The following is a 27,465-nucleotide window of genomic DNA, read 5'->3' as shown; positions in this document are numbered from 1 at the left end:
TGACATTCATAAAATCATTCATGTGACAATGGGCCTCATTCACAAATAACAAGCAGACATTTTTTTTGTGTGTAATTTGTTCAAAAACATTTATATTAATTGCTAAAATGTGTGTAAGAATAGTTATACGTACAGTTTTTACACATTGAATGCTACAATTTATGTAAGAATTTGATCTTACATAAATCAAGAAAGATTTACACAAAAATTTGCAATGAATGCAAACATTTACACTAGAATGGTTTTATGAATTTACACACAAAAAATCTCATTGAATGGGAGTGAAATTTCCTTAAGAATGTTTTGCGAAAAGTTTACAACTCAGAGTAAATTGTGCATAACCATTATTTTATATACAATGCTGCAATTTGTATGCAAATAACGGTACACACGATTTACAGAGAAATCCACATTAATTGTTTTATTTTTTTTACTCAATGATTTTACGAATGGTTCCAAAACATGAGCAAATTCGCATTAAATGTGACAGTTTACACTGTAATTGTAATTGTGAACAATTTATACTAAAATTCCAATTTAATGCGAATTTGTTTTTGTAAAAATGTCAGTTGTTTGTAAACACTTTTGGTATTGAATGCTACAAGTTTAGTCATACATTAACTGAAATTCAGTGTGGTTTTCTATGGGAATTGAGTGTAAGTATTTTATTTTATTTTTTTTACAAAATAATATTACAAACTGTTAACACAAATTCATTATGCTCATGTTTCATGAATGAGTTTCATGTAATAACTTATAATTCAGTCACTTGAAATGATTCATCCAATTGAATGAATTCTTGTAGTTAATCAACTGTAAGTAAGAACAAGTTTACTTTACAGCTGAAGAGGAAGGTTTTGCACTGAGTAGCAAGTTCTTTAACACATATAACACCATGGATGGACAGGCAAGAAATAGGTGTCATTTTCTTGAATATTTTTAGCACTCAGTCTCAGCCCTGACAAGTTGTTGTCATGGTTAGCAGGTAGTAAGGTGTAAATAGATGTTGTTTCAGCAATATTTTATTCATAACCCTATAAGCCCTTGAGAAAAAATTATCTTTGTCCTTGACTGCTTCAGGTCTTGTGTGAAATGTGCTTGGCTCGAACCTTCCATACACTTGAAATGTATTGATCAGTATTCACCATAACAGAAAGAGCTGCGTCCAACACTGCTGTTTTAGTCGACCTGCAGATATAATGTATTCATACATGTTTTCGCGAATAGCTGCACACACAGGTAAAGATAGGCTATCATTTAATTAAAGAAATCCAACCTTGTATTGTTTTCATTTTACTCAAAACACAAAATCATATGTTATGCAGAACGTGCGAGTTGAAAGACCAAAACGCCATAAAAATAGTTTATACGACTCTAAATCTTCTGAAGCCATACAGAAGAGCAGGGTTTCCCAAACTAGTGTTTGCAAACCCCTGGGGTTTGTGAGTTGATGAAAAGCTAATGGTCTAGTTTCACAGACAGGGCTTAGATTAAGCCAGGATTAAGCCTTAGTTCAATTAGGGCATTTAAGTAGCTTTTTAGGGCAGTCGTGGGCTAATGGTTAGCGAGTCCGACTGGTCACCCAAAGGTTGCTGGTTCGAAATGTCAGTGCCAGTTGCTTTCAGATAAAAAGTTGCTGTTACCAAGGTCATTATAGTTTTGCATTTTTAAATTAGTTTTTATTTTAATATCATTTTTAAATTTCCTTTAGAATTAGTTTCAGTTTTGGTTATCATAGTTTAACAGAGTTAACAGAATGCTTACCAGTTAAAGACATTTAATTTCAGCAAAGTTTAATGTTTGCAGTTTACAATTAACTTTCGTGGAAACCTCGTGGAAAGCATCTTTTGCAGCGATTTATGTGCGAGCCTATCAGTGAACACCCCTGACCACTCGGTGAGTTTCACGTCTTTGTAAACAAATGTTTAATGCGTTTTAGGAAGGATTTGTTCCAGTGCACCTATGCAGCCATTGTGGAGTTGGGGGGGGTGCTACTACAGAAACCGAAAATTCTCGGGCCAGCAGCATGTGTCCAAATTTCTATCTTAACCGTTCTATTTCATCAGAAACGATCTGTAAACAGGGCTTTAAGTGTAAAATACCGAACTTGTCCTTTAACCTTTGATGTTACGACCTTCGTCTACTGACTAGCCAATAAAAATACAACATGAAATTGCGCATTGATCAACGGGACATGACACTAAACCTTAAAACTAATTACCTCAAGCTCCATTCGCAAAATTGGCATGCTAAGTTAACCTCTTTTCCCTCGCCATGACCGTATCCATATCCTCCTCTTTTGCTTCCACCTCTTTTTTTTTTTCAGCACACATAGTTGCTAAAGTGCGATTCATCTTGCTCTACTTGTTTACCACTAGCGCATGCTGATGATGTTTATACTAACTTGCGTCGTAGCCTAGGATTCAATGGGTGTCATCTACACACGTCGTTCCCAAGTTTTTAGATCCGTGTTGCACAGTGTGATTTGGAATGATCTTATAGGATTGCAGAAATATCACAGTCTGGAGGAGGCATTAGGAAGCTGCACAGGTTAGAAAAAAACAACATGATGTATGTGTGTGTGTGTGTGTTGGAGTGCAAGAGATGAGTATTTTGTTAGAGAGGTGGGTTATGCTCCCACTGATTGCAGATCTAATTAGAAATGAAGTGTTGATATGTTTTCCATTAAACCAGCAAAGGGAGCTGCTTGGCTCAAGTACACAGGGTGTTTTTTTTTTGTGTGTGTGTTTTTTTTCACTGATGTGGCTTGTTAACTCCCAAGCCCATTTTGTATCACGTTCACATGCGTCCTCTGAGAATGCTGGCATTGCAGTAAGAGCGAGCAACCTGAATGGAGATAACCAGCTCAGTGCTTTTCAAAGAGCCTCTTCATGTCATATCAACCCTCGCCACAAACCTCAGACCCACTATCAGCACACTTTGACACGCACTCACATAAACACACATCTTCCCTTTTGATGCAGGCCTCTTTAATTGCTAATTGGCAGCTCATAAAGGATCGAGATTGGATGACTTTGGGCACCGTGGAAAATGAGTGGTTTCTACATCTGTTTGAGTGCTTGACTGATGCTTTTGCTTTGAACACGGGGTAAGGGGGGAAATAAATGAGTGAACTGCTTGATTCGTACTGACGGGAAGAAAACGACTTTTCAGAACAGCAAGATTAGTGTTAAAGGGAGTGGATTTTTTTTTTTTCAACTCTCAAGGGTACCTTTGTTGCTCCTGTTCACACAGTATTTTAGTATATTCTACAATGTTCCTTTCCCTGTTTTATTTACTGTTTACTTCTTTTCTCCAGCACGGCCAGTTACCAAGATGTCCTTGACTTCACCCACCATCGTGGCAAGGACTCCGAAACGCAAGATGCCCGTGGCCACCTGCATGTCGGCTAACGGCAAGCCTCCCAGCGTCATCAAATGGGACACCACTCTGAAGGGAGAGGCCACGTTTCAGGAAACGCGTAATCCGAATGGCACTGTGACCGTGCGCAGCAACTACATCGTGTTGCCCAGCCGCGAGACCCACCGACAAAAGCTGACCTGCATCGTCACTTACCGCGCAGAACGCTTTACAGACAGCGTCATACTCAACGTTCAGTGTAAGAACAATGTTTTTCTTCATATCTTTCAAACTCCAGCAGAAATGATGCGTCATTGATATATTTACAGTGATGCACACATACTGTAGTTTGGAATAATTTATATTTGTTCATGTTTTTTAAAAGAAGTCTCTTATCCTCACCAAGGCTGCATTTATTTATTTATGACCAAGTAATATTGTGAAATATTATTACAATTTGAAGAACTGTTTTCTATTTTAATATATATATAAAAAAATATATATATATATATATATATTCTTGTGAAAGCTGAATTTTAAGCATCAATACTCCAGTCTTGAGTGTCACATGATCCTTCAGAAATCATTATAATATTCTGACTTGTCACACTACACATATTTATTATCTATGTTGAAAACGTTTCTGCTGCTTAATATTTTTATTGGAAACAGTGATACATGAAAAGCATTCAAAAGATTGGGGGAAAAACTGATTATTTTAAACTTTTATTCAGCAAAGCCACATTAATTTGATATACATTACACATTCATTTGATTTTGACAATAAAGACAGTTAGGTCAAGTACAGATTTTTATTTGAATTAAATGATGGTCTTTTGAACTTTTTAACTATCAAAAAATCCTGAAGAAAAAGTATCACAGTTTCCATTAAGCAGCAAAAACCTTTTTTATTAAATTTTTTAAACCAATAAGCACTAATAATAACTGAGCACCAAATCAGCGTATTTAACACTGAAGACTGGAGTAATGATGCTGAAAATACATCGCTGAAATAAAAAAAAATAGAAAACTGTCTTAATAATTACAACCTTTTGACTGGTTTTACATATATTATACATCACATATTGTACATCACAAATTGACATAAATGTATGTTATTCAATATTTTAATCCAATTAATGACACAATTATATAAAACCCCACTGGAATGTCAAAGAATGTCTAAAAATGTAAGTCTATTAAGTATTTAGTATTAAGTTAGTATTTCTGCTGTACTGTTGCGCAAGTTGTGCGGAGGAGGTTTGGAGCAGGAAGAGATGTGTCACTGGCCTGTCTCAGCCACTGTTGTTATCAGCTATTGTTTAGGGCAGTTTAGAACAGTATTGCAGCCCCCATAAAGCCCACTGATAGAGGAAAGCCACCCGTTTTCCCACACAATGCTATAGAATATATTTCTTGTTATTGTGGTTCGCCTGTGTGAAAGGCCGTGTTTAGAGTGACGGTAAGTTCACAGAGAATCACTCATCCTGATTCTTGATTTACTTTGAGTGTTTTGTTAATCTAGTTACCCTTTGGTATAACATTTCCAAATTGAATTTCCTCAGCCTTATACATGCTCATAAAAGCAATTAAGAATAAATCTGAAGAGACATAGAAATCACTGACCGGTACCATCAAGTATGCAGTGCATTTGAATACCGTCATTAATAGAACAAAAATTGTGCTGTAATGAATTGAAATTTGGCATTTAGCTGAGGTTCTTATCCAATTAGGCCAATTTCTGGAATAGTTGCCCTGGAGTAGCTTGCGGCTAAGTGGGTAGCTAAAGGGCACCGGTGGTGGTTGTAGTCTCAGTAACCCTTCATGTGTTGGCTCTCCTCCCAATCGCTTAAGAAATAAACTCTTGACCTTTCAGCTATGAGCCCAGATCATTAATCAGTATTATGACAAGCACCCATCGTCAAGTCACGTGACCCAGAACAGCCACCTGAGCCCCTGCCTGAAGACGCTCTTTTGCTTTTTTTGCAGATGAGCCGGAGGTTAAAATCGAGGGCTTTGACGGGAACTGGTTCCTGAATCGTCCAAACGTGCAGCTCACGTGCAACGCAGACGCCAACCCACCCGTCACCATCTACCAGTGGAAACTGTGAGTTATTCTCTCCTGACCTACTAATCGAAGAATCACTTTGTTGTCTCAGCTTAATAATACAGTTGGGATGAATGAGTAATGTTTATTGAGTGAAAAGCATAGTGAGGAATTCAAAAAGTTATTCGATTTTAAAACCTTTCTTTTTATGCATTTCATCTTTTTTCAAATACACATTACAGTCATTAATTCATGCTAAGTGTGCACACACCTACTCGTGTTTTATTACTACAGTTTTACTGTAAATTAATTGTTCAATTATTAAATAACACAAACGGATAAAAGGTAAACGAATACATTATTTTATTGAACTTTTTAGCTAGTGTTGACATGTATGTTGAACACTTGTTGCGTGATTTTCCTTCACTTCTAATCCATCCCTTTAAAAAATAAACAAAATTATAGTTTTTATAGAAGTGCATAATTTATATTTGTGTTCAAACCTAATGTCAAGCATTTACTCAGAAGCCTTTACATCAAACTTTTTTTTTCTTTTTTTTTTTTAAGATCATGACGATCAGTGTGTCCAAATGTTTGACTGGTTGTGTATATCGGCATCATTAAACTAAATAAATGATGACTGCTGTTTGAAGAGCACTCCTCTGAAGTATTCAGTTTACTGTAATACTACACGACAGCTTAGATGTGTTATGAGTGATAACAGAATAATTTCCTTCAGTAAACTACGACTTCATTCATTGGGGGTTAGCACTCGATCATGATAAGTAAAGACATTTACAATGGCTCTATTCAGAACTCACGGAGCCATTGATAACCCTTCAAACAAGATCAAACATCAGAACATAAGCTACCCTTTGTACTTATGTTTACCTTACCAATATACTGGTTTGAAAGAACAACGAAAGAGATATACAGGAAGATTGAGTCTTGTTTGTCATTATGAGTCTTGTGATGGTGATTGTTATCGAGTTTCTGGTGCTACGGGTTTGGATGCAAACTATGTTGGCAAAAGATGACATCATTGCTTTGCCTACCAAATGAATATGATGACTGCACAGTCTCAGCTCTGTTTTGATAACCTTATGTGGACAATGCTGGTGCTTGTGTGAAGTCAAGGCTGTAGCAACCATTGCTTAATCATTTAAACTTGTATTAATCAGTATATATTAGTATTAGGTATAGTTTAGTAGTTCCAACCCTGCTCCAACACACACACCTGAAGTTTTCAAATAAGCCTGTAGGACTTGATGAGCTGGATCAGATGTAGGGGTGAGCGAGGCACAACCTAACGCAGAGCTAGAAATAACACACTTGTTTTAAATACTTCAACACATGCCAGCATGATGAAACTTAGTGTAATTATTAGTTACCATATCAACAGTATATAAAGAAAATTGCGTAACAATTCAGAAATCTTTGGAAGATATCACTGAACATGTATTTAACCATTGCAAAAGTAAATTTCTTGTGTTAATTTTCCATCTCTGTTTTTTGTGTTTATTTAAAATGAGACAAATCTGATATTATTTTAATCTTATATCTGTTATTTAACAGAGATAGTTCTTTAATGCTGATCTAACAAGCAGAAGACACTAGCAGGGTTTAAATCACAGTTGCACTGGTGGGGTATGCTGTAACACTGCGTTACAATGTGCCCCTATTAGAACTATGCTATTCTATTCTATAGTTCTATTGAGAAACCGTTAGACAAAGGTGAACAAAGACTCAGGGCCCTATCTTGCACCCAGCGCAATTGACTTTGTACACCGACGCATGTATCATTCCTATTTTGCACCCGCGCACAGCGGACTTTTCCCTCCACAGACGCACGTCGGTAAACTAGGAAATACGCTTGCGCTCCCGGGGGCGGTTCAGCGCAAAGAGGAGGCGTGTTCCGGCGCAAACGTTCCCTGATGCTATTTTGCAGGTTTAGAAAACAATTCCGCCACTGACTTTAGACTAGGTTTTTCCTGGTCAGTGGCGGAATTGGTTTCTAAACCTGCAAAATAGCACCAGGGAACGTTTGCGCCGGAACACGCGTTGCGCATGTTATTCATATGCTATTTTAAGGGCGCATACTTGGCCATAATCAATGTAGCGTGTGCACAACGCACATGCACTTTGATTCTCTCATCTACACAGAAGCAGCAGTTTTCATTTTTGCAAATCATACATTATTACAATAGATAGATAGATAGATAGTTTATTATAAAAGCATACATCTAGCTTACATATTTACCCAAATTATCATACGCCTGTTTAACCGAAATTAATTTGGTGGGTTTCTCCCATCCCCAATGTCACTTCTCTGTGTTTTACGGCCCTGACGAGAACGTCGGTCTCCTCGGCTGTGAACCGCTGCTGGCGCGCGCCTGGCAAATCCGCCGTTATAATAGGAATCCGCCATAGAACAAGCGCACCTGCTCTTAAAGGGAATGTGAGATGTCGCTCTGATTGGTTTATTTCACGTTACGCCCAAACCACACCTATGAATAATGAAGCTACTTCAGACCAACCCATTTTAGATTTGCGTCGGGGCGCAAGAGTAATTTATCCCGCCGGTATAATAGCAACAGCGCCCAAGACCCGCCCACAAAGTTACTTGCGTTTCGTGCTTGATACTTGCGTTTCAGATCGTTAAAATAGGGCCCTGAGAGTCAATGTTCAGAAATTATTAATTATTATTTTGTTTCGAACTATGCTGTATATATATAATTATATATATATATATATATATATATATATATATATATATATATATATATATATATAAAAAAAACATTATTTTATATGAAAAATATTTTAGTTTGTCTTGGATAATTTTTTGATTACATCAGATAACATTTTAAGCTGTCATATTGTCATGTTACAATGTGGCCCTCATATGTTACAACATGCCCCACCTATGGGGCACGTTATCACATTTCACTTCCATTCTTTCGGGGTACATCAAGAAAAAAGTATACACTGTATTAACTAGACATGTGAAATGAATGCAGGTACTCTGAACCCTAAGTAGGTTTACACAAACTGAGAAAGTCAAAACGCGTTAGGTTGTGCCACACTTTCCCCTATTTGATTAGGGTTGAAGCTAAACTCTTCAGGGCTGTGGCGCTCCAGGAACTGAATTTTGCGCCCCTGTCATACAGTGTCGTGCTCTCTTATTTGTCAGTGATTGATTTTGCAAATGGACACATTTCTGTTTAGCCGAAGGGAGCAGAGATGCCTCGTACTTGTGTGAGCAGTGCAGATAACTTCAAACGGAGCCAATGCTTGCAGACTATTGCTGGACAGTGGCAAGAGTTGCTCCATTTATTAATACAAGAGACAAGCCAAGAAGCGCCAAGTAGACACTGAATAAGACTAAACTATGCACATATTAGTTTTTGTGGTTTTTGTTTCATAACAAATTTGATTGATATAACCTGTTTGCTATTTTTTTAAAGTGTTATACAAACAGGACCGGTACTATCTACACAATATACATAGACGTAAACTGAATTTTTTTGGAAACAGTAGCCAAACTGAGGTTTAAAAACTCAGGGAAGAAGGAGGTGGGAACCGGCGAACGATCAACGTAAAGTTTTAATAAAAAAATAATTCACATAATAGCCCCTCACGGACGACTGTCACATATAAACATAATAAAACACAACATAAATAGTCCAGGCCTGGTCCTCTCTCGTCTTGCATGTGCTTTATGTAATGTTAAAAGCGTCTGTGTGAGTTTGAATATCATTTTGTGTGTTTTTTTATAGCCGTACTGAAAGCATCTCACCTCAGATCAACAGTCTACAAGTGTATTCTATGACAACGATTGTTTCAGTAACTCAGTATGTATTTTTAATAATGTTAAAATGGTGTAATATTCATGAATTTGATTATGTACAGTACTTATCCATTTCGCTGCGAGTGCCGGGAGCTTGCCGAGAGAGCCCGCCCACGCACTCTTCTGATTGGCTGAGATTTGGTGTGGGCGGACGATTTATTTGTCGCTGGAATCTTATCGCATCGCATCTGAGACCCGAGACTGGTGTGGCCCGAAGGTTACACTCATTAGCACTCGCGCCACCTGCCCTGCTTGCCACCCAGTTGTTTTAATTGTCATAATTGAATTCAGTGCATCAAAATACTTAAGAAACAGCATATTTTTTATCTCTGAAGCAGACGACTTTTAGAAAATTGTAGAGCAGTGTAATTGTTAGTTATCCATTTAAAAGGCTGTTGGCAGATTTTAGAACTTACATACTTTGGCCAAGTGGATTCGGCAAGCTGATGGCGATTAATTGGCCTGACCTATCAGCCTATCACTAGTTACATCTCGTAATTAATATTCATGAGACAAGCTGATAAGACTTCTAATGTGTTGTTCCAGATTGTTCCTGCACCCCTGGGTCAGGTCAACTTTGTTAAATGACCAATATAACCTTCTGGTTGAACTCCCCAGTGCAGCATTTTCATTCAGTGCCACGCCGTAGCCGTATGCGCCACACTTATATGCCAATTAGCACGACAGAATTCCCCCAGCTGATTCCAATGAATGCACGTGTAAACGCGAACAACACCGAACACCACCAACAACGTTGGAAAACATTGGACGAGCTAGTCGTGTGTTACAGTTAAAAATGGAGGAATTATGCAGCAAAAACTGAGAGATAAATGTGGCAATTTGTTCTGTAATTAGGCAGTGAAAGCTGGGAAAGGAAAACATGTCACCGGACTTCAGCTGTGGTGGATTAATAGCTGGCAATGCCCAGGGTGCACTGCCTGTGTGGACCGGGTGAGTTTTAATGAGAGAGGACAAGAGAGAGAGAGGAAAGCGCTGAGCATTCTGGGCTATTCAGGGTATCAAAGGACACATATACAGCAGCCAACTCTGTGAAGAGGGACTCACGGATGGCGCTAAGGTCTTCTCGAGGCATTTTTATTAGTAATTTGTATACTGAGACTGGAAGTATCATAAAAGAGAAGAAAAGGAAGGGATGAAATGAGGAGAGTTTGATGAGGTACAAGACAATGGGAATGGGAAGGAAGTTCAACATTTGGGGGAACAAAGTTTGGTCCTTGTCAGTGCGGAAGTCGTCGCCACGGTGTAGGGTTTTGTTGTTGGTTGCTATGCCATTGCTAAAATGCTCTGAATGAATTTTTCTGATGTGGTTGCTTATTGCTGGTCCAAATCAAAGTAGTGTAATTGTGTGCGTTTCATTCATGTGAATCAATATATTGTGAACACAAACATGCACACTAACACTCGATGACTCAACTCATTTATAAAAGCAGATAAAAGCTTCTGCGTAATTAGCAAACAGCACTAAAAAGAGCAAGAATATTTGTCTCATTCAAACTGTGGGTGTTGATATAAAAGCGAGAAGATAAACAATGGGAGAAAAAGGTAAGATAGAAGAGAATGGTGTGATTACAGAGCGAGGCGGAGGAGAAGACAGTGATGGGTTGAGACGCGGGCGCCGGCGTGACAGATAAGAGGGGACGGCCACAGCAGCAGTGCAGAGCGGACACCAAATGTGTTCTGAAGGGTCCCCTGGGCGCTATACTGGAGGTCATCACCGCGCTGTTGCAGAACATTTCAATCCAGAACAACTACGGAGGAACACACACAAGCACTAGTAGTTCAATTACAAATGTGCGGAAGTCTGTTACGTTGTATAAACGCTGAATATTTTACGTTATGCATAAACATTACACACATGCCGAGAAAAACATTGGGAGGAACATTCAGGTCTGTGTGTAATGTCTGCACCACCAGATGGAATTTTAAAAAATCACTTTCCTAAACACTCCTAGAATCTAATAATGGTTGATAACCATGCTATTGGTTGAGCTGCTGTTGCTATGTCAGGCTGGTCGGATTCTTTTCAGTCAATCCACAAATGTGACCCTGGACCACAAAACCAGTCACATGGGTAAATTTTCTGAAATTGCGATTTATACATCATCTGAAAGCTGAATAAATAAGCTTTCCATTGATGTATGGTTAGGATAGGACAATATTTGGCCAAGAGACAACTATTTGAATATCTGGAATCAGAGGGTGCAAAAAACTCGAAACGTGAGAAAATCACCTTCAATGTTTTCCATTTATATTCGCGATTGTGCTGCATTCACTCACAGAAATGAATGTTTTACATCCTAATGATTTTTGGCATAAAAGAAAAATCGATAATTTTGACCCATACAATGTATTGTTGGCTATTGCCACAAATATACCCGTGCTACTTGTGATTGGTTTTGTGATCCAGGGTCACAAGTAGTCTCTGGATACAAGGTTACAAAAAAGTATTTTAGCACAGAGAAAAAAAAGACACTTAAAGGCAGGGTAGGTAGAAATGGTCTAAAAATTTTATTTTTCAAATTTGTTTAAACTTTATGTACATATCAATACATAATTAAAATGTAAGTACTCTGAAAAAGAAAGTATCAAAATCGAGTGTCTGTAGACCTCTCACGACTGTTTTAAAGACATCTCATTATTTCCATTCACTCCACCCCCTCATTTCTGTGCTTCTTCCAAAGCCACGCCCCCAAAACACATGAACGCGCGACTCCGACCGCTGAGCTAGAGGACGCATTATTTACCTGAGACAAGCGGAGGGGAAGGGGCATTTTTTTGCCTGGTTTGCCTTCACTAACTGCATATGCCGGTACTGTAAATTTAGATTGCTCTTTCTCTGCCATTGTTTTGGTATTCCTAGGTTCAGTGCCTTCTTCTTCTTCTTCGATAGATTTTATTGGCAGCTTGCAAACATAGTGCATTACCGCCATCTACTGGACGGAGGTGTGATCAGGTTCCGTGCCTCTCGCACTCCTCAAATCAAACGGTCGCGCGCAAGTGGGCAGGTGCTGTGTGGCAAAAGGGTGGTTGCCATGGTTGCGAGAGAGTGACAGTCGCCTAAGCCAATCCTTTGATTCGTCCCGAATCGAAATAATGAGCTGTGTTTAATACAGATTAAACGGTCTAGAGTCACTTGATTTTTATACTCTTTTTTTCAGAGTTCTTACATTTTAATTATGTATTGATATATATAGAAAGTTTTAACAAATTTGGATCTTTAATTTTTAATAAATCCTACCTACCCTGCCTTTAAGCATTAAAGTCTGGCACACTATGCAGTGTCCGGTTTTCTCAAACAGCGACCCCTAGAGTCGCTGTGGAGTACTTGTATTTAACGTTACTGTCGTAAATACCACTCACTCGGGTCCCGCCTCTCAAACTTGCATTGCTGGTTTTGGCTGTTATATTAAGGTACAAATCTTGCATAGTGTGCCTTTAAATAAATTGAAACCTATTTTCTCTTTGAGCGCACATTGCAAATCTTGTTTTGAACAATCAATCCGCTCAAGTTAATCACATAATCTTTAGTCAAATGTATTTCTATCTCTGATTGGGTTAAACGTTCTTAACCACTTCTACTTAACCGTCAGTCAGTCTGCTGCGAACTAGAGATGACGAGGAGGTACGCTAAAATAAATCCTCTCCGTCTATTTGATCTCATTCAATGTTCAGTTTCATCTGGATATATGTTACAATACTGAAATAAAGTCAGTCTCAACTTCTGCTCCACACAGACTTTAAGAAATATAGTCTCAGCCTTAAAGGAGTCACAATCTGTTTGGCAACCACTCGATGCATTTTTGTACAAAAATGGAATGTGCTTTCTTGGTCTGGCAAGCTCTAATTTGATTGACACAACTAATATGCAATAATTTCAGCCAAACTTGCCTTAAAACTGTGATTGGTCGCTTTACATTTTAGTCTTTTCCTGTCCAAGTAGGTGATTCTTGGCTAAAATAAGCAACCATTTGGGCCAGACTTTATGCCGATATTCAAAAGTCTGTCTAAGCACGACTATACGAAATTTAGCTTAACTAAATATCAGATTTCACATTGAATTATGATGCAAGTACTCATATGCAGTCTCCCTATCTCACTCACTTGCGTTAATTTCCCAGCTATCAAAACATGCCCGAGAGATTCTTACCATAAATATATCATAAAGCGAGCAGAGCAGTCATAAACACTCACGCTCAGAGTTTATCTTCAGACAGCTCATTGTGACAAATTTCCTTATCTATCACCCCTCCCGTCTTCCGTCTGCAGGATCTTATCAGATTGCTTTGCAGCAGTCAGCATTTAGAGAAACACATTATACCTTCTGCATTTTTGGGGCTGAAAGCTGTCTCACAGGCCTTGTCCTGAACCAGGTTATGAATATTATAGCAACAGTTTAGAAAGGAGGCAGACGACTTCTGCTTCAAGAATAAAAGCATTTGAAAAACAATACAACCCAAGCCCAAGTTAGGTTTTGCGTGAAATTGTCTGAGGAACGAGGCAGTGGTGTGTGTGTGTGTGTTGTTGAAGGTTGTATGTTTTGTATTTAAACTTTTAGTAGTCATTGCTCTGCTTTGCGTCAAGCCTGACAACACAACGTAACCATGGTAAAATCACTGTAACTGGTTTATTGCTGTTATGAAACCAACAGCAGCAATACAATAAAAGACACAAATGTTCTAATACTAATAATCACAATTAACAATTTATCCCACAAGTATACTATAATTATACTAAATTACTATTACATTACTGCTGTTTCGGTTCTTTTGGTGAGGAACGTATATTGTAATTGATCTGCAAATATGAAAAGTTATTATTTATTTATTTATTTATTTTTTGTCCAGAACTTATATATTTGGTAATGTCAATGTCTTTGACGGTATCTGTTCTGTGTTACTTATTTTTACCGATTTATGCCGTCTTACCGCGACTATTTTTGACCAGGGACACGACGTTGCCGTCGGACCAATGTTTGCTGTAAAGGTTCTTAGTTGAAAGGTCCTTATAAAGGACACCACCAGTTGTCCAGACCCTGAAAGATTTGGTAGATTGGGTGTCATTGAGATGGAAGGAAGGAACTTGTTAAGTGGGAACAAGATGATCTGAAGGTGTCTGGTGCCTGGGGAGACATCCTTATACTGATCTCTGATAAGAAGCATCTGCCACCAGCACGCCAAAGATTGTGACCTCTGTCTAGCTTTAGAGGAAGCACGGGGCATGTTTAGACCCACTGGGCAGCTGAACCTTGAAGCAGGGTTCCATTTTTTGAGAATGTGCGAGTTAAAATTGTATGTGGTCGCATTTGTGCGAGTGCATCATGGTCATGTACTATTCAGTTAAATTCACACATGAATTGTCCTTCATTGAACTTGTTTTAGCTCCCGCCAAAGTCTTATTTGATCGGTGAGTAATGCAGATGAACTCATGCGCTTGTGACAGGTGCAGGGCGCATGTTTAACTGAAAGAACGCGCGCGCGCGCTCCCTCTCTCTTCGGAGCTAGGCGAAAGTGTAAACAAGACTTCGCCGTCTCCAAACTAAGCGCTGTCTTGCTCTCTCTCCCTCGCACATATTAATCAAAATAAATCGACACGGTGGTAAAAGGTCGGAAGACCAAAGTTTCATGTGGAGCATTCAGAGATTATTATTTTTTTCTTAATTACCGCTGGGTGTGAATTGTGCTAAATAAGTTGTTGCCTTATGTTCTCTGAAAAGCGTCCCAGACATTCAGCTGACATAAAACAACACTTTAATTAAACGAAAAAAACTATCCAGTGATGAAATGTTTTCTGTGTTGACACAAATCTTGGATGTCCATGTCCTAACTGCTGGGATAATCACACAGTGCGCATGACACGTCCAATTCGCGAACTAATGACTCCTTTGAACCGATTAATTTGAATGAATGGTTAAAACAACTGATCTTTCCAACAGTGAACTCAGGAGACGTCTGAATCGGTGTATAACTAATCAGTAACACTTTACAATAAGGTTCTATTTATTACATAAATTACATTAAAAGTACAGTTTGCTTACTCAAGCTTAAGCTTTAAAATAAATAAAACCAATTGTTTTTTTGAAAAGCATATGACAAAATTTTTCCACACAGTGCTATCAAGAATCGATAAGAGAATCGTTAAAGAATCGGATCGATAAGCAGAATCGTCAGTGGCATTGATATTGATAAAATCTTATCAAGTCCCATCCCTATGTGAAGACAGTAAAATTATAATCAAACATTATAGAACATGCATGTTTTTTTTATAGTTTTTTTGAGAGTTAAAAGATTAAAACATTTTGCTAACATGAGGTCTTGTGTCACTGTCAGTTTTTTTACATCAGTGCAAAACTAGGGTATGCAGATTAAGACCAATCATCAGCATGCATTGATTAATCCCATGGCATGTAGCAAAAAAAAAAAAAAAGGTGCGACCAAATCATATGCTGGTGCGACCAACTGAGAAAGTTGGTAGCACCAGTGCAACCAGTGGAAAAGTTAGTCTGGAGCCCTGCCTTGAAGAATTCAGAATTAGGCCACAATCAGGTAGGACACTACAGTTAAAGTCTCAGGGTAGCCACCAAGAGTCAGACTCCACTTTTTTTTTTGATCGGTTTGTCTTAGTCTCTTGGGATCCATCTTCAGGTGCAGCAGCCCAGAACTGAAAGAGTGGCAGCAAAATAACACTTTTTCCCACATATGACATCTCCGCTTTTTGTCTGTGTTTGTTTTCTCCATTTCAAATCACACCCTCTGTCCTGGGGCAGCATTCAGGCCTGTAAGGGCCCGTTCAGTCGTTTTTTAGCACCACCCTTCATGTCTGCCGGTTTGAGATGTGTATTTCTTGAAGTATGCCTGGTATGTTCGGTTTGTTACAACAAAGCAGATTGAATCTGTCCTCGTAATGACGGCCGATCTACTGATATTGTCAGAATTCCCAACCTTGCGTGAGTTGATATTGTCTCCCATCAAACTTTCTGTTCCATACAGGTGAACTAAAAACATATCATCTGTTTGTTTTTCTCAGGTTGAATGGATCACTTCCCAATAATATTGAGATCAAGAACAACACCCTGTTCTTCAAAGGCCCGGTGACCTACGAGCTCGGAGGAACGTACGTCTGTGACGCCACCAATAGCATCGGCACACGCTCTGGATTGGTGGAGGTCAACGTGACGGGTAAGTTGTGGATGCTTATCCGAGATTCTGTGTGTGTGCGTGAGTGTGTTGGGGCTGGTTGAGCTTTAACCATGGGCCCCAGGCGATTGTAGCTCCAGAAATGTGAGTTTTGTTGGAGGTGAACAGCATGTCAACATGAGCCAATGAAAATAGAATCCTTTATTACACAAACTCACTGAACACTCTTCATCAAACACACAGATACGGTGACAACAAAAAGTATTTGAACACTAAAGCTATGGGATTTTTGGAGCCCTGATGATCATCTTGAAAGGGACCACATTCCTAAAATATAAAGCCAGCTATATATGTTGATGTATAAAGACCTACATATTTATTATAATGTAAATATATATATTTGTATTTGTATATATATCATTTTGTTCTCTGTTTAAAACCAACTTTCAAAAGTGATCCTTACACATTACTTTTTTGTGATAGTTTAATATCAGACATTTGAAGTGTGGCTTAGTGTCAAAATACTTTTCGTGCTGCATGTTAAAGTCTGCACGTGTATATATATATATATACCTGTTGGTCTATTGGTACAACCTGGCAGCGAAGAGGAAGAAAATGCTGTCATTTCCTTTTCTTTAATTTCTCAGTCACATCATACATCAGGCTGCTAGCACCCACAATATTCACTCGCACACACAGAGAGACAGATGCTGAGATAAAGAATAAAGCGCCCTGTCATTTTCTCCCCAAAAATAACATCACAGTTTTGTTGCCTCTTTAGTATTGATCACAGGCACTTTGCAACAAACTCACATTTCTCCAAGCTACTTTTGTCTCCCACATATTCTCCGTCTTCTCCGCCTTTTTCTTGGGTGAAAACAAGAACTACAAATGAAAACAGAGCAAAACTGGAGCCGTTCCTCTGCCTTCATTCTAATTGTCATATCAAACACCTGTAGTTCACTCTGCAGGCATTGCAATACATTAAGAACAAAAGACGATAACGAAAGGAGGTGATGGTGCTCTAGATTGCCAAGCAGAACCTCAAAATTGGTCCAATATTTGAAGAGAGCGTAGGCATCTGCAGTTTTGTTCTGATAATAGCTTGTACGCCTCTTTCTTTGCTTCAATAGAGAGCTTCTAACATGCATTGCTTTGCATGCTGGAGTCAACGGCTCGGCTTTTCTCTGTCGTTGCATTTATTTGTGTGCGTGGGTGTGCTTGAGTGTATGCTTTCAGACCTTCCTCATCCCGCGACGTCTCAGCTGGCATTTCTGGTGATGTGTTGGGGATGCGGTGATGTCATCTCGTTCCGTGACAGGTTTTGATGATACGGTCTGAAGTCTGAATGGCTGATATTGAATGAGGAGTGGTGAAGGAAAATATTCTGCAGGCAGGAAATGTCTGCCGCTGATGTATAGAGCACCTCTGCTTTGGAAGAGATTCTGCTGATCGTTTTCAAAATTGCAATGCAGCGACTGGTGAGAGTTCAGCAGTAGGTCACGATGTGAGTTGACGGAACTTTGGTGCTTTGCTGTGAAACATTTGATTGGTCTTTTATAGCTTAGGAGGCTTCTTTGAGTTATCTGTTATATTCCACTTAAGTCTCAACTCAAATTGTTGACATACATTAACCCTAAAAGCCTACTGCCATTGATCATGTTTGATATCCAAAATTCTAAGGCCAAAAAAAATGATCAACATGGTCAAAACGTTTCCTGAGAAACCTGAAATCTAGTGCATGCCTTCTGTCATCTGAATGATAACTTGTACTTTTTAGCGAGTAAAATCCCAGTAAAAAAATACAGAGCTGAGATCATAAAACTCAGCATTTAAATATCATCTTTATACGATTGGTATATAAAGAGAGACACATTTATGATAGTTGTATGCATTTTATGTAAGTAGTCTGCTAAACTGTTATAAAGATAGCATTGATTTACATGTCAAGCTATCAGAATTTCATCTTACTTTTTGACCATATATATATCAGCATATTTTTGCTCTGCTCTTCGGTGTTTTTTCCTCCTTGAGTATGAGCTCCATATTCTCCTATATATCATACTATATGAGCCATAAAAGCCTGATTTATCAAATATGATACTCAACTAAGTCTTTGATCTGAGAAAATTTGGTCTTTGAGTTTGGTGATTGAATTTATATCGACATCTCTAACTTGATAACTTGATTGCTATTTTGTAGCATGGAAAATCTGAGAATAGTTTGAGACATTGCTGAGATCTCTTCTGAAACTGAAAAGACACATGCATGTGAGATTACTGGAGCCATTTTCTTAGGAAACAAATATCAGAAGCAGGAAACTTGAGCAAAAGTAAAAAAAGCTCATTTGTGAAACACCTTTCCTATGGGTTCAGTAAACGCAATTCTCATAAAGTTGCACGTCTCCTCTTCTCTCCTTCTCGCTCGCCAAAGGTCACTAGCAGAACATGCACTGAAAGCCTTATTTGTTCTTTCCGACCTCTGTTTGGCAATGCCTGGGGATTGTTTCCGTATTGCATGTGCCCATTTGATGATAGATCCCTCCTCTACGGCAATGTCTATCCTTTGATGGATCATTCCATTCAGAGGTCGTTGAACGTCTGTCTCTCTCCCTATCTGTTTGTAGTAGACCTCAGAGATATTGACGGATCAAAATGATACTTATGAAGAAAGATTGTTAGTGTGATGTATCCAATACGTGTGTCATTTTTCATTTTTGAGTAGCAAGTAGCAAGACATCACAATAAGCCCAGGAATGTGCATTGTGAAAGTAAATAGGTCCATTTTGATTTCTAGGTTGATTTTTGTATTTATTTTTTTTTGGGGAGCCAAACAATGAGAGAAATTTCTGGGAAATAGTCATTAGTTTTGTAGTTTTTGTCCAGTGCCACTAGTGGAGCAGAAATGACCCACTGCAGCTTTAAATATTCTACACGCCATGCTTTTCTGCAGTGTTAAATCTTTCAATTCCATCATGCCTTTTTTATGAGTTCATTATAGTTTTATTTGTAGTCACAACTTCCATGGCAGCAGCTGTTCTCCCTTTATGACTCCATATTAATCTCATTCACATTCCTGTGAGTATTTCATTAATAACCATGACTGAGATACTCGGCCTACGCACAACGCATTGAGAACTGTAGTCGCTGTGAGCTTGCAGCAGAATCATTTGTTTTAAAGTCAACATGAAATCAAAATGGACCTATTTACTTTCGCAATGCACATTTCTGGTCTTATTGTGAGTTTTTAACCATTTTTTTAAGTGTATTAACTTGCTCTGCCTCGGAAACGACTTTACTTTTTGGCTGACATATCAAATTGCTCTTACTTTTTAACCCTACAACCATCTGGTTCCATTCTGGTGTGTAACGGCTACTCCAATCAATGTCCGATGGATAAAATCAAGTCCCACCCTACTTATTTTTATGGATGAGTATCTTGACATTAAAAAAGGAATCAGGTTGCAGAAGTAAAATGGGTTGCAAATGGCTCATGGTAACTTTAAGGGAAGTTTCATTCATATCTATATTCTTACAGAGTGGTTTGTTTATATATCATTTGCCTGAACAAACAAAACCTAAACATGTTGATTTATTTTCTGGTTTTTGACAGTATTTTCAGATTTATGGAGTGATAAAAAAGAGAAACCCAAAATCCCATCTGTAAAAATCTTTGACTCTCGACCAAAATGAAAAATAATAATAATAATAATAATAATAATAACCTGGCTTTTTCCAGTGTTCAGATTTCTGTTCTGGAAATGTGTGCAGATTGAATATTTTATTTTTGCATATTTAACATACTGTATGGGGGGGGGTGGGGGATTCTTAATATAATTAATCAACTGGGGAAGTATGGTGATATCAATTAGTTTCTGTTTTACCTTATTCACCTGGGGTGTCTTACCGTAAAGTGCAATTGCATAATCTAATCACATTCGGTCCAGATTCAATGCGGAACCTTATTGACTGTCTGTAAATATTCACTGACACAGCTTTGCGGTCCCTGTAGTTTTGTACCGCCGCCTGCGTGGCCAAAAACGAGATGCTAATAAGGCTTTCCCATCTGTCCTTATCATGGCTAGAGGGAAACCTCTCCACGGAAGAGCACATATGGGCTATTAAAGCCTCATTCTCGTGGTAGGAGTGGAAATGATACCTCTGGCAAAAGCAGCGCACTCAAACACTGTTAAACCAGTGTTCTGTGCTCATTCTGCTCCACACACATCGCCCCTAAAAGGGTCCGCGTGAGAACCGAAGCCTCCACGTGACCGGCTCCCACAGTAATGGCAACTGTGGCGTCTGTGCCAGAGGGACGCAGCTTACTCCGAGCAACATGTCTCTGCCCTGGCTTCTTGTGAACCGCATAAGCGGCTGTCCATTGTTCGCCTGCCTGCACCTGGGAGAGGGAGGGTTTTGTGTGTGGAGAACGTGGCAAGGCTGGCACGCGTTTGCAGGAGCTTGCAATAGCGGAAGTGTGGAAGTGATGATAACATTGTGAAGAAGAAGAAGAAGAAGCTGTGGAGATCTCAACTCTTCAACAGCTGCACTCTCTTTCTCATTCTTTCTGTCTGCTTCTCTCGCTTGTGACCAACACGTTTTTATTTCTTTCTACCAGTGTTAATCCCGTCAGCAAAATCGCTGTCAAAAAAGTGTTGTCGTCTTTTCTATTTCTGCAAAAATTAAGATGCGATGAAAGACGCATCATGATGACAATAACATGATTCGAACGCGTTTCAAATGGGAGTTTACTGACAGAGAGAAGGCAGAAATAGCATCTTGTTAATTTTTCTTTATTTGTCAAAAAGCAAAACACTTTATTTTTATTGTAAGTATACAGAAAAAAAATAGAAACTGAACAGGATCGATTGATGTATTACACGAAAATGAAAGATCAAAATTACCAGAGCATTTAGTGTTTATTTTCATTGCTAAAAAAAAAAAAACGAGCAAAACGCGCGGGCGCGTTTTTGGTCCCCAGAGGGTTAAACAAAGACAAATGAAATGATTCTTTAATATTTCATATCAATAACATGAAATAAACAAGTTTTTATAAACAATGTCTACACTTCCAGCCAAACCTTTGAAATAATCAAGATTGTTTGATATTGTTGAAAGAAGTCTCTTCTGGTCACTAAAGCTGCATTTATTTGATGGAAAATGCAGTAACAACATTAATATTGTGAACTATTATTACATAACTCTTTTCAATTTCCATATATTTTTAAATGTGAATTGTTCTTGTGATGGCAAAGCTGAATTTTCAGCAGCCATTACTCCAGACTAATATGATGATTTGGTGCGCTGATTTTAATAATGGATCTTATTATTATTATTATTATTTATCAATGTTGAAAACTATTTTTGCTGCATAATATTTGTGGAAACCGTGACAAAGATTTAACTCCCAGGGAAATTGATGCAAATTTGAATGAAAAAGTTTCCACAGGAGAAATCACAGTGGCTTACACATTCCCACCATTTTTGCACGTTAAATTCAACTAAAAATTGAGTTTTTTGACTGTAATGATATACCATGTCAGTGAAATGAACTAAAAGGTATGAATTCAACTTGACAAAATATTGACTACACTCAATATTTCTTTTCAACAAAAGACAAAATTAAAGACTAAAACTGTGTTAAAATGAAGAGTGCTTTATAATACTCCCTTTCTCTCTTCCTCTCTGCCCATTTTCCTCTCTCTCTCTCTCTCTCTCTCTCTCTCTCTGCTGGATTGAATTGGCATTAGCACTGGAAGGCTCGGTTAAAGCGTGTGCTGATGCTTCATAAACTTCAAACGCACTCTCTCTTCTCCCGAACAGCTATGGACAGGCCTTGCTGAGGTCGGGCAGATTTTTTGCTCTGCTTCTGACTGGATTATACTTAACATTCAGCAGGACAGAATGTGAAATGAAGTGTCCTCCAAATAAAAAAAAACGAGCGACTATGCTTTAGCTGTCTTTCGTACTGGTGGAAATTTACCCAAACCCTGTGGCCGCTAATGCATTCCATATGACCCGTGCTCTGCATGCATGGAACCACCGCATTCGGCGCTCAGACATGGAGTAATAAACATCTGGCTCCACTGAAATTCACCTCGTCAAACGGGGTTATTCTCCACACAATTGGATGAAAATCTACAAACCGGCGTCATATACAGGGTACAGCGTATGCAGACGATTTCACTAGATATAAAGGGTTGAATCTCAAGTACCCTGACCCACCCTAGTGCATCTTGATTAAAAATCTGCTTCAGCGGACGTTCCCCTTTTAAAAAAGCTCTGAGGAGCCGTAATTTGTCAAGTAGTTTGATCGCTTGTCTCATGCGCTGTAGATTAACAGTAGTGCTTTGGCAAAGCTCTTCAGAACTGAATCTTTCATCTTATCTCTCTTGCTAACTATCTCTCCCTCTCGTTCTCTCTGGAGATTTGAAGATAAGAGGAGTGAATGCTTTATAGCTGAAGTTGAATGCATGAGGATTGTTAAACAATTTAACGCCAGGTTCATTTTCAGGCCATTTAACTGTGCTAGTGGTTTCTCTAATGTCACAACAAGGGTAAAAACAAAAGAAATGGATCTTTCATTGTTCTTGTATTCTGAGACTGACCAGCAGTGGAATGTAAATTACAATGTAAACACATGAACGTATAGAGAAGAGTCATGCTAGCAGGCTAGCCTCTACCCCGCTTTACTCTACTCTACTCTATTTTTGTTTGTTTTTTTGCATTTCCAGCATTATTGGTCAGGAAAAACAAGATACAGTTCATTGAACACATGTTGATTGCAGGCCATTAAATAGCCTGTTCAGGGCCGGTGCCAAAGGAGGGCATTTGCGAGCTCCAAACGAGTTACTGTACGTACAGCCCCCACAACCAACACACACACACACACACCTCCCTCCCTGCTGAATGTAAGCGAATTCAAAAGTGAAATCGTAGAGCACACATTCGATTACGCATTCGAAAACAATTACAAATGCTGGTTTGAACCAACATAACAAAATACCAAACCTTTGTTTTAACAGACAGGATTCATAATTAACAAATGATACTGGTGATATCTTGCTTTGATCTTTATATTTACAAAAACGTACCCGGATATTCCTACCGTCTATAAATTGTCTAATCTGTGATCTTGTCCTCTGAGAAATGGTTGACACGAAGCACAAACTTTACAGCTCAATCTGTTCATTTCTCTATAACTATTATTTTAATTTTTTAAGAGCAGGCTTGAATGCATGATCTGTTTTTGAATATTTCCTTTGACAAGTCTGAATTTCATTCAGGTTTGTCTTATGAAATTGCTCGAGGTCTAGGATTTTTGAGGAAGCGGTTAGCCTTCGAGAGATTCCTTCATCAGAGGAACCGTGGGGGATCTGTAATTAAAGATATGAATACAGAGATTTATGTCTTTTCAAACTGTGTGTTGAGTTTTTGTGTGGGAAGTGTTAAAGACTGCTGGTCTCATCTTTATGTGAACAGTGAATAAGAATGAGTGGTGTAAGATGGTCCCGTAATTATCTCATTATCGCGCCTGAGAAAGAGAAGAGGGCAAGCGCGTGGTTCTTTCCATCTGCTTTATCTCTTCTCTTCCTGTCTTTCCCTCTCTATCTTTTGCTGATCTCTCCCTACTCAATAAACAGTATTATGACTGTTTTGACCCCGTCTTTTCTCTTATTAACCGATTAGTCTCTATTTGCAGCAGTTTAGTTTCTAAACATTTGAGTTAACATTATTAAAATAGGATATCTTCATTTACTGATCTGGATAATATCTGATGCTGTCCATCATCAGACTTTGTTTGTTTATTTATTTACTTACTTATTTACGTACTTACATCAGATGTGATGCCAGCAGAACTTGAACCAATGAGTTATTCGGAGAGTTGCAAAAAGGTCAAAATCCATAATGAGGGCACAGAATGCAGCGCGACAGAATTTGAAATCGAAGGTCAAAATAAATGAGAAGTGTTGTGGAAAAATAATATACAATGGCAACGGCAGATATTCCTGTCACATTTTAATGCTTAAATGAAATCATAAAAAACGTGTTTTTGTAATTGGAAAGCAATTGAAATCATGGAACGTATATAATTAAAAACAGTGTATTAAAATATTAATAAAAATAAATTAGGAATTTAAATTTTTCAAAAAATCCATTTCATTTTCATGTTTATGGATTCAGTTTTATTAGTTTGTTTAATGTAGTAAGCAAAAAGCATGTCTAATAAGTTGAATTCATAAAATTCATAAAATGTTTATTATTTTTATTATTTTTATTATAGCCCTATATAATATATTGCATTTTTTTTCTTCTAGAAATTCTGTTATCTGTTGTATTTTTGATTTAATACAAATGTATTATTAAAAATATTATAATTACTATAATTACTTTGATAAGTACATGCTACTGTACAGTGGTCACAAAAGTTGTCATGAAGTCCTTTGAGTTTGTGTATATATAACATGACGATAGATTTATTAAATTAAATGGTGAAATGCTGGAAGTTACTCTTGAGATGAAGTTCATGTGGAGTATCGTCATATATTAAGACAGCAGATCATGACAACACAACGGTATGTGTAGATGGAACCACACTGTTTTTGTGGCATTCCACGTTATACTGTAAAATCCATTTTTATGACAGGATTCCGTGATTCCATCCGCATTTTCTACATCTGGAAAATCATAGGGCCCTAGTTTAGAATGACATGAGGGTGAGTAAATTGACCATTTTCATTTGGCTGCACCTTTAAGATGAGCTACTGACACTCTCGGCCTGATCAGGAAGGCCCATGATGTCGCCGGTTTGAAGCGGTGCTGCTCAACATGGGTTAATGTGGCATAGGTGACTTCGCTCCCCTTCGTTTAGAGAGCCAAGACCGCTTAGCTTAACGCCGCTACATGCCGCTGACAACTGTTCACGCTCGCCTGAGCAAGCAATCCCTCACACCACGGTGAGAAAATTAAGTTCAAAATGAGAGGAAGAATCTGAAGGGTAGGGGAATAAAAGCAGAGGGAAGGTTAAAAATGCCTACCACAAGGTGAAAATGAGATGAATAAAACATAGCCACACTAACGAAAGTATAAATAAATAAAGGAATACTTGTTGCGGGAAGTAACGCCTGAGTGGACCCGATATTGGGATTCGTTTGAGATGATTTAATAAAATGGAAACGTAAACGAGCCCTTGAGGCGGGAGAGTGAATGTACGGATGACGGGACGGGGGTGTTTACTGGCTTTTATGTAAGTGGTTGAGTCAAGCCCTCCTATTCTTTTGCTCTTGTCACATATTCTGTCCTCCCAGGCTTGACAAGAGAGCAAAATGCGAAGGATGAAGAGGAAGAGAGCGGCAGACAGCAAAACGGCACAAAAAAAAAGAAAGAAAGTGAAACGCGACACAAAAAGAAGGCGAGAGATAGCTTGGGATATGAATTGATAAGAAGTCATTGGAGGAGCGTTTCATTTGCATGAAAACGTCAGGGCTTTTAATATATTGATAGCCTCCGCTCACATCACACAGGCTTCATTTGAAATTCGTTCACGCCACGATTCGGAGCAAAGGGCTGATTCGCCATACAAAACTCCAATTATACAAATCCCAGTGAGTGTAGAGCTGGTCACACATACGAGAATTATGATTCCTGCTGTTCTTGTGGCCTCTGAGGAGGACAGAGGGAGAAATGGACCATCACACACGTCGTTCAGTCATCTTGAAGACAGGATGGATGTTCTTAATGAATGTACTTTTTTTTTTCTTAGAGTAAAAATAAAGCAAATACAAAAGTAATTATGTTTTTAATTGCAACTTTATCACCAATGAAACCAATAATTTCCATTTTATTTCGAATAATTTCAACGTTATTTTGTATAATTTAAACTTTCATTCCTCATAATTGCAATTATATCTCTCCTAATTGCACTTTTATTTTACAAATGAGACTAGTTTTCATAATTGCGATTGTCATAATTTCAACTTATCTCACAATTATTACTTTATTTCTCATAAGTTCTTATATTTTCAACTTTATTTCCCATAATTGCAATTCAATTTCTCCTAATTGCAATTTTATCTCACTAATGGGACTACTTCTCAAAAAAGTGACTTTATAGCTCATAATTTCAACTTAATATCTCACAATTGTTACTTTATGACAGTTCACAACAAGATCGGTAACTATAATACGTATATTAGCGTCCACACCAGCGGACGATATTGTTTATTCCAAGCACACACTGCAGTTTTGTCGTCTGTTGTTTTAAATGCCCAAGCTCTTAAAACAGGATGGATTCTGATTGGCTGTTCATCAGCTGAAAAAAATAAATCATTCTGAAAATGATTCCAACTATATCAGTTATCTGTGCCATTATCATTAGTTGTGGCGTGGACTCTGCTATTCTTTTATATTTACAATTATTTTAAGAGCTATATCTTTATTGTTATCATTATAGTTATCGTCCTTGGTGTGTTTTGAATTGTATGATATAATTGTCAGATATTACACATGCAAATAGAAAAAAAAAATTGACAACACATGTGCTGCAAATACTCACAACAGAACCAAATACAGAAACATGCTGCAAATACTTATATTTGGATATTAAGGTCACTGACTAACAATTTCTCATTGTTATATAGTTCATATTTACAGTAATATCTAAGGTGGCCGAGAGAGCTGAATACGCTGCAACTGTGGAAAACACATGTACATAGAAAAAACACCAGCAAATTAAGGCCACATCTTCATCAGTTTGACAACAAGTGCTGCAAATACTCACAACGCAACCAAATACAGAAATGCACTACAAATACACAACTTGTTTTGCTTCTGTGATGCATCTAATCATATTTACGAGGGAAATAAGATATCGAATGAAATAAAATGTCGGGCGGGGCGGAGTGATTTCCATATTACAGGTTGCTGAAAAAGAGGGGCTAATAATTAAAAAATAAGAGAACGTATTGACAAAAAGGAAGGTCATTTCAGAGGTGGAGCAAGTTACTATATTTGGAAACATAATAATATGTGGAAAATCGTACACTGATCAGTTAT

The 27,465-nt window shown here is 38.1% G+C and overlaps 1 protein-coding gene across 5 annotated transcripts in view; it reads left to right on the top strand.

Annotated features, from left to right (window-relative positions):
* Nucleotides 1–27,465, top strand: part of nectin1b (nectin cell adhesion molecule 1b) — a 253,867-nt gene that overhangs the window by 64,002 nt on the left and 162,400 nt on the right. For all 5 annotated transcript variants that reach the window (XM_084408894.1, XM_084408890.1, XM_084408892.1 and 2 more), the window contains exons 3-5: nucleotides 3,320–3,619; nucleotides 5,350–5,467; nucleotides 16,302–16,453. In XM_084408894.1, the coding sequence (XP_084265020.1) occupies nucleotides 3,320–3,619; nucleotides 5,350–5,467; nucleotides 16,302–16,453 (570 nt within the window). The remainder of the gene's footprint in view (nucleotides 1–3,319; nucleotides 3,620–5,349; nucleotides 5,468–16,301; nucleotides 16,454–27,465) is intronic.

The sequence above is a fragment of the Rutilus rutilus genome (genome assembly GCF_951802725.1).
Source record: "Rutilus rutilus genome assembly, chromosome: 5".
NCBI classification, from domain to species: Eukaryota; Metazoa; Chordata; class Actinopteri; order Cypriniformes; family Leuciscidae; genus Rutilus; species Rutilus rutilus.
Note: the sequence above shows the minus strand (reverse complement) of the source record. Positions and strands in the feature narration are given on the sequence as shown.